The sequence below is a fragment of the Bison bison genome, unplaced genomic scaffold (genome assembly GCF_000754665.1).
Source record: "Bison bison bison isolate TAMUID 2011002044 unplaced genomic scaffold, Bison_UMD1.0 scf7180017864239, whole genome shotgun sequence".
Taxonomy (NCBI): Eukaryota; Metazoa; Chordata; class Mammalia; order Artiodactyla; family Bovidae; genus Bison; species Bison bison.
This window is the reverse complement of record NW_011494811.1, coordinates 4,559,843-4,568,925: the sequence shown is the minus strand read 5'-3', so window position 1 is coordinate 4,568,925 and position 9,083 is coordinate 4,559,843. Positions and strand designations below refer to the sequence as shown.

The following is a 9,083-nucleotide window of genomic DNA, read 5'->3' as shown; positions in this document are numbered from 1 at the left end:
TACTAATGGGCTATGGTGGATATTACAATAGAAGTCCTCTTACTGCTTTTGATACTACTAATTGGTCATTTGATTGGAAATAAGTTACAAATGGCAAATTATCTTTTAAAATAAATTTAAATAAATGAACATTTATTTGTCATTAATCTGATGGAGAGCCAAGGCTTTTCTTTTTTTTCTTTTTTTTTTTTCAAGGCTTTTCTTTTAATAAGTGTCTACTATTTGAGTTTCTATTATACCCACAAGGCATTATATGGGATTTCCAGTGTTGGTTTCTTTAAAGTTGAAGAAATTTTAAAGACCTTTGCACAGTGTCTAAGTATAGACTCCTTCTAGATTTTTATTATATTTTTACAGTACTTTTTACAGTTGTTTTACCTACACCTAATTTGACAGGAGTTCTTTTTTAGCAGACTTTTTTAAATGAGATGTTCCAAAGGTTTAGCTTAATTTTTTCAGGAAAAATAGAACTCTTTTTACCCTCATATATCATCGATTTATGGAATATTTACTTAAATAACGATTCAGTAGCAGCTATCACCACAAACTGGTACAAACAAGTTTGGGAACAAACAGTTTGCATCTTAGACCAGTAGTTTACAAGTGTCTAACAGTTTCGAACTTAGATTAGCTTAATTTTTTCAGGAAAAATAGAACTCTTTTTACCCTCATATATCATCGATTTATGGAATATTTACTTAAATAACGATTCAGTAGCAGCTATCACCACAAACTGGTACAAACAAGTTTGGGAACAAACAGTTTGCATCTTAGACCAGTAGTTTACAAGTGTCTAACAGTTTCAAACTTAGAGTGTACTGTAGGCATCATCTTGTTCAGTAGGAAGCGTATGTTAATCTAGTGAGCTGTGAAAGTTAATTAAAAGAGCTCTTTCCTTATTGACTAGAATCAGAAAAAGACCAGCACACCTTTCTGCTGTCACCAAGCACTCATAAGCATTGTATAAAAATAAAGGAGGAAGTAATAAATAGAGCAGTTGAGCAAAAGCTATGTCCCACGCCTTAGCATGTCCTCCCATATGTACTAAAAATAGAGAGGGGTTGAGGAAGTATACAGGAGCATCATATGCTAATGGTGGCAACCCTAGCTCCCTCACCTCAACCAAGAAGTATATGTACTTCTTGAGCTCTGATGCTGAGCCTAATACTATAGTAATTAGATCCTTATCCATGCTATACATAGGCTGATTTCAGTCTTCATGACTGTTTTCCGAACAAAAAGAACAACTAGTCTTGGGTCCCTTTTTTTTTTTATAAATAACTTATATAACTTAGTAAGTGATCAAGTAAGTGATCTTATAACTTACTTGACCTCTTGGTATGTATATCCATCAACAGTGGACATCTAAAGCATCCATTTTTTAACAAAGCTCCAAAATATTAATTATTCAAGGAATACTTCTCTGATCTTCAGTTAAGTCTATCCAACATTTATCAAGCACACCTACAGTTTGTACCAAGCACTCTGCTAGGTAGGGATATAAAGTAGATTAATACATGATTAATATTCTGAACAGTTTATATCTAGTGGAGGAGACAGAGTATAAACAACTAAATATAATACAATATATTAAGTGTTAAACTAATGCTGTCAGTCATGTGCTGTGGAAAACAATAGAGAGGTTAAGCATTTCATCCTAGAAAGGTTAGGAAAATGACATTGGAGCTGGGCGTAAGAGAGTTTTTACAAAAACAGAAATGAAAAAGGACCATCCCAAGCAGAAAGTATAGTGTAAGTCAAGACCTAGTGGTGTGTGTGGTAGTCACAGCCTAGTATGCTTAGGCAATGGCAGTAGATTGTTCAGAACCTTATGGCCCCTTAAACTTTATTACTAGTTATGACTTACAACTGAAAACTAGAAGCCCAAGAAAAGTTGTGAAATTTAAAAATTGCCAGCTTCTTGTAAGTTCTCATAAAAGTATGATAGGAAAAAAAGATCAACACTATACAGGAAAACAGGGTTTTTCCTCAAATTACCTGGGAGGTGTTTTATCTCTAACGGATGTATCACACACATACACACTTTAAAGCAATCTCAGAGATCTTGCAAAAAGCCAAATTGCTCATTTATTGAAAGTACATATGCTTGAGATCTAAGGTGCCACTGCATCCACTAAGACAGTTTTTTATTTTACAACATACTTTATTGGTGTATGAAATACTTGATCTTAGTCACTTACCATTTGGTCCTATTGATTAGCATCCAATATCAGTTCAGTCACTCAGTCGCATCCAACTCTTTGCGACAACCATGAACCGCAGCACACCAGGCTTCCTGTCCATCACCAACTCCCGGAGTTCACCCAAACCCATGTCCATTGAGTCGGTGGTGCCATCCAACTATCCCATCCTCTGTCGTCCCCTTCTCCTGCCGTCAATCTTTCCCAGCATCAGGGTCTTTTCAAATGAGTCAGTTCTTCACATCAGGTAGCCAAAGTATTGGAGCTTCAGCCTCAACATCAGTCCTTCCAATGAACACCCAGGACTGATCTCCTTTAGGATGAACTGGTTGGATTTCCTTGCAGTCCAAGGGACTCTCAAGAGTCTTCTCCAACACCACAGTCCAAAAGCATCAATTCTTCGGCACTCAGCTTTCTTTATAGTCCAACTCTCACATCTATACATGACCACTGGAGAAACCATAGCCTTGACTAGATGGACCTTTGTTGACAAAGTAATGTCTCTGCTTTTTAATATGCTGTCTAGGTTGATCATAACTTTCCTTCCAAGGAGTAAGCATCTTTTAATTTCATGGCATTGGACACTTTCAGTTATGCAATTATGAAGTGCTATCTTTGGACAAAGTTCAAAAACTCCAACTCAATACCTCTATTAAGGAAAAATCCAGACTTTGATAGTTTTTACTTAATATAAAGTATATGAAGTATAAAAATTAAAAGGAATATTCTTAGCAATCTATAGGAAGTACCTCATGTATTGCTAGAGTTTTTCCAGTTGATTCAGTTCAATTTATGTCTACTCTCAGTGGATATATAAATATCTTTGTATATCTGGGAATATGTTTTACATTGGGTTTAATATAAGTGAGCTGGTAGGAATCCTTCAGCTAGCACTTAGAATTACCATTTTGGGATAGGAGCCAAATTTTTTAATAGCTACCCAAAAAACACTTCTTAAGACTTAGTTTAAGCCAAGAAGTAGAGAAAATTACAGGTATAACCACATTAAAACTTAAAGTAAATTTGCATAGTATGGTACGTTGATCCAGACTAAATTGAGGCAGCCTACAGGCTAACACACTTCAGCTTAAGAAGCAACTACCTGAAACTCACTTTGGGATTCACATTCCCAAAAAGGCACTTGGAGTGGGAAAAAGTCTTTAAGTATGTATTAAATATTTTAATTGCACAAGCTTGTAAGATAGTTTTGACATTAATACCTCTACTAAAAAACAAATATATCAAAAAATTCATACTTTTCATTAAAAAAATCACTACACTGCAAAATGGTCATGTTTAGTGAATTAAGAATTGTACCAGATAATAAGCAGTATCTGGCGCTGAAAAAACAAATTAATGCATTGGGCCCTAAGCTTTTTTTTTTTTAATTCTATGTATTATCTTGGTAGAAAATTACAGTGTTGTTGTTGTTCAGTTGCTCAGTCGTGTCCGACTCTTTGCAACCCCATGGACTGCAGCACACCAGATTTCCCTGTCCTTCACCATCTCCAGGAGCTTGTTCAAATTCGTGTCAAGTCAGTGATGCCATCTAACCATCTCATCCTCTGTCATCCCCTTCTCCTCCTCTGTCGTCCCCTTCTCCTCCTGCCTTCAGTCTTTCCCAGCATCAGGGTCTTTTCTAATGAGTCAGCTCTTCGAATCAGGTGGCCAAAGTATTGGAGCTTCAACTTCAGCTTCAGTTCTTCCAATGAGCATTCAGGATTGATTTCCTTTAGGAGTGACTGGTTTGATCTCCTTGCAGTCCAAGGGTGTCTCAAGAGTCTTCTCCAAAACCACAGTTCAAAAGCATCAATTCTTCAGTGCTCAGCCTCCTTTATGGTCCACCTCTCACATCCATACGTGACTACTGGAAAAACCATACCTTTGACTATACAGACCTTTGTTAGCAAAATAATGTCTGCTTATTTAATATGCTGTCTAGGTTTGTCAGACAAATCCTGGTAGCTCAGCTGGTAAAGAATCTACCTGCAATGCAGGGTTCGATTCCTGGGTTGGGAAGATCTCCTAGAAAAGGGAACAGCCACCCAATCCAGTGTTCTGTCCTGGAGAATTCCATGGACTGTATAGTCCATGGGGACTCAAAGAGTCGGACACAACTCTGCAACTTTCAGGTTTGTCATAGCTTTTCTTCCAAGGAGCAAGCATCTTTTAATTTCATGGCTGCAGTCACCATTTGCAGTGATTTTGGAGCCCAGGAAAATAAAGTCTGTCACTGTTTCCATTGTTTCCCCATCTATTTGCTGTTAAGTGATGGGACCAGATCCCATGATCTTCGTTTTTTGAATGTTGAGTTTTAAACCAGCTTTTTCACTCTACTCTTTCACTTTCATCAAGAGGCTCTTCAGTTCCTCTTTGCTTTCTACCATAAGGGTAGTGTTATCTCCATATCTGAGGTTATTGATATTGCTCCCAGCAATCTTGATTCCAGCTTGTGCTTCATCCATCCCAGCATTTCACAAGATGTACTCTGCATATAAGTTAAATAAGCAGGGTGACAATACACAGCCTTGATGTACTCCTTTCCCAATTTGGAACCAGTTCATTGTTTCATGTCCGTTTCTAACTGTTGCTTTTTGACCTGCATACAGGTTTCTCAGGAGGCAGGTAAGGTGGTATGGTATTCCCATTTCTTTAAGAATTTTCCACAGTTTTTTGTGATCCACACAGTCAAAGGCTTTAGCATAGTCAGTGAAGCAGAAGTAGGTGTTTTTTTCTAACTCTTTTGCTTTTTTCTATGATCCAGCAGACATTAGCAATTTGATCTCTGGTTCTTCTGCCTTTTGTAAATCCAGCTTGAACATCTGGAAGTTGTCAGTTCACATACTGTTGAAGCCTAGCTTGGAGAATTTTGAGCATTACTTTGCTAGTGTGTGAGATGAGTGCAATTGTGGTAGTTTGAACATTTGTTTACATTAGAATATAATATTTCTGAATAAACCTGAAATGTCTCTTATTCAAATATCAGAGTAAGAGGATATAAAGTATGTAGCTCAATGCCAGATCTGATCTTAAGAATCTTTCTCCAGTGACTTGTTGGAAAAAATTAATGAGCTCACTGGAATTGTAAGCCAAGAAGTATTACATGCTTCATGTAGTTGTTGTGATAATGAGATCATGCATGCTTACTCATTCATTCTGGAAATACTTATTGACTGCAAACTTTGTGCCAGATACTCTCTAGGCTTTGGGATGATAGAGCAATAAATATGTCTGCAAAGGGAGTGATTAAAGATGAATGCAAGTACTCTACTGAAGATATAGACAGGATTGCTGCTGCTGCTGCTGCTGCGGCTAAGTCGCTTCAGTCGTGTCTGACTCTCTGTGACCCCATAGATGGCAGCCCACCAGGCTCCCCCGTCCCTGGGATTCTCCAGGCAAGAACACTGGAGTGGGTTGCCATTTCCTTCTCCAGTGCATGAAAGTGAAAAGTGAAAGTGAAGTCGCTCAGCCATGTCCTACTCCTAGCGACCCCATGGACTGTAGCCCACCAGGCTCTTCCATCCATGGGATTTTCCAGGCCAGAGTACTGGAGTGGGGTGCCATTGCCTCCTCCATAGACAGGATTAAAGGAAACTAACAAAAGAATGTGAAACATTCAGGTGCTAGCAACAATAAGATTTCACTCCCACTTTTAAGTCTGAAGGGGCAAAGAGAGAAAGTGGTACCTGGACCTGGGCAGATTGATAGCTATGGGAGAGGGTCACCTAATAGGAAATGTGGCATCAATGCTATTAGATATGACATGGCCATCACCAAACTGCAACCCAGCAGGGAAACAGCACGGGGAATAAAAATTGTACTTCTCTCTCTCTCCCCTACCCTCTAGTCTCTTGTTGTTCAGTCACTAAGTCTGTCCATGTTTTTACAACCCCATGGACGGAAGCATGCCAGTCTTCCCTGTCTTTCTCTATCTCCCAGAATTTGCTCAAACTCATGTCCATTGAGTCAGTGATGCCATCCAACCATTTCGTCCTCTCTTACCCACTTGTCTTCCAGCCCTTGGTCTTTCCCAGCATCAGGGTTTTCTCCAGTGAGTCTCTTGTTAGCCCCTCCCACTGACTGAACTTAACCAGAAGCCAGAGTGATGGGAAACTGGTTGAAACAATCCGCAGAGATCAGCCTATAGGCCACAGCACAGGATAGAAAATAATGATGTGATCTAAAGAGGCAAACAGAAAATGAAACAAATTTCTGTCTTAATAGGGCTTATATTCTGAAACATAATAATGCACTTAACCCTAAGCCTAGCATAGACTGAGTATTCCACAAATATTAGCTATTGGTTGCATTATTTGCAGCAATAGCATTATAGAAATAAGCTTCTTAAGACTTTTCTAACAAATGAATTTCCAGTTTTACTTTGATTGTACATTTAGTGGAAGGATAGTTTTCCTTAATCATTCCTTTTTTTTTTTAATGTGGTAAAAAATGTGTAACATAAAATGTACCATCTTAACCATTTTTAAATGTACAGTTTTTTTAGATTATATAAATATATTTGCTAGACTTTTATTATTAATTGTATGGTACACTAATATATTTTATAAAGATTTTCAAGAACAATAAATTTTCTGGTTTGCCTTTATTTAACCAAAATGTTGGTTAATAAAGTAATATTTCTCAAACATCAGAACTTCAGCAAATGATCAACATGCTGGTTTTTCATAATTGTCATTCATAAAAATCATATTGCATGGCATTTTTTTAAAGACTGTCATATCACTTTACATATATTAAGAAAATTCACACTGAGAGAGAGTAGTGGCAAATATAAGTGGCAGTTCTTCAAAAAGAAAGCAGGGCACCAAGAAAAACATCTGATAGTCATCACCTTAAGTCAAGTGAAAGCCTCTTTGGTGTAAGTGTACCTGTTTGACTTTTATTATATTTTCCCAAAATGAATAAGACTCTCCTTTTATGAAAGTGAAAAAAAAGAAAGTATTCGTCACTCAGTCATGTCCGACTCTTCATGACCCCGTGGACTGCAGCCCACCAGGTTTCTCTGTCCATGGGATTCTCCAAGCGAGAACATTGCAGTGGGTGGCCATTTCCTTCTCCAGGGGATCTTCCTTTTATGGTTTGTTTCAAAAACTGTTACATCTGCAAGAGTTTCCTTTGCAGGAGCAAAGTAAATCATCTCTTTCTTGTGTGTTTCTATTTCCAGCCGACTCAGACAGTAATGCCAGGACAAGTCATGCGGGTTACAACAGGTGCTCCAATCCCCTGTGGTGCTGATGCAGTAGTACAAGTGGAAGATACTGAACTTATCAGGGAATCCGATGATGTACGTCATTACCAGGTCTTATGGCTTCATTCCTGTGGCAGTATTATAAGTCAGGTCCATTTTCTGCAATGTTTATGAGAGCCCAATTTTTTAACGTTAGGACCTTACATTGTACTGTATAGTGAATAAGGAATTGCCTTAGGCTTGAAAACCTTTTATTATAGAAATCGTTTTTATGACCATTACTGGGATTACAGCGGAATTTGAACTACATTTAAGCCAAGAAATTGCATTTGCAAACAAAGAAAGAAACTATCTCAAGATAAAAGAGCAATGATATTAACTGTTGTCCTACCATCTAGCTGAGAAATTTGCTCATCAAGACTAGCTTCTGATAAAATGTGGAGATTTTAATACAGAAGAATTTAACAAAGAACATTTGGGCAAGTTCTTGAATACTTCCCTAAGCCAAGCATTTAAACCAAATGACCCTTTCAGCTCTGGTTTTCTATAATTCAGGAAAATCTGTGCCACCAAATTGCAGTCTGGAAACATTAAATTTATGTCAATTCCCCCTCTATTTCCTAAAATAAAGGACTCTGTTCTTTTATAAATAAAAGCTTCTAAGTAGGCCTTTATTTCACTGAAGCTACTGGCAGTTATTGAATCCAGAGCATCAGTCAGGAATAAAAGTTTCAATGGAGGATTTACTGATTTTGTTTTGTGAAGAAGTTTAAGATATCTTGTATTTTTTAATACAAGAATAAATGACAAAATATATTCTCCCAGACTGAACATACAGTAAAATTTGGCCATGCTGAGATATGCCCTCTTTTCTTCATTTGAGGATTTTCCTTTTTATCACCCACAAGTACTTACTTACTTCCCACAAGTAAGGCTTATAAAATTCAACTCTGGACATACAGGTCACATTGTCTTGCTGTTAAAACTGCCCAACAAATTTATTGGCATCAAGGAAGTCAGCGGAGCATTGAAATCCAGAACACACTCTGCCAGATGACAAGACACAGTTCCAATATCACAATATTAGTCACAGTTCATAAATGTAAAAATTATGATCACCATTAATTTATAGAAATCTACTACCAGGCAAACTGTTAAGTCTTCACTGAAATTTCTACAGATATTTGGGAATCTTGGCATAGTACTGAACCCGTGATTTATGGCAACAAAATAGTTACCTCCACACACATTCACTGTATCTATTAGGATAGCGATCTCTCTCTCTATGTATATATGTATATGTTTTTCCTTGAGAATGCTATTTACAAAGTATGAGTCAATATTTGAATTGGTACATTTTTTAAAAGTATGAGAATCAGTGAAAATGTTTACTTATTCTTTGGGATCAAGCCTAATTTTTCAGGAACCTGTGGTAGAAATTCACGTTCAAAGGAGTTCACAAAGTTCCTGTTCCTCTGTATCTTTATATATTCTGAGCCTATCCGATAATGAAAGCATCTGAATAGCTAAATTCTATTGATCGAAATTCAGTCAGATTGCTCTGTTTGAAATTACATGATTTGTTGTTACCATAGGGCACTGAGGAGCTTGAAGTACGAATTTTGGTGCAAGCTCGGCCAGGCCAAGATATCAGGTAAGTTCATAACACATAG

At 37.4% G+C, this 9,083-nt stretch overlaps 1 protein-coding gene across 2 annotated transcripts in view; it reads left to right on the top strand.

Annotated features, from left to right (window-relative positions):
* GPHN (gephyrin) overlaps positions 1-9,083 on the top strand; it is a 533,352-nt gene that overhangs the window by 456,420 nt on the left and 67,849 nt on the right. For both annotated transcript variants that reach the window (XM_010846738.1, XM_010846740.1), the window contains 2 exons: positions 7,387-7,506; positions 9,006-9,064. In XM_010846738.1, coding sequence (XP_010845040.1) covers positions 7,387-7,506; positions 9,006-9,064 — 179 coding nt within the window. The remainder of the gene's footprint in view (positions 1-7,386; positions 7,507-9,005; positions 9,065-9,083) is intronic.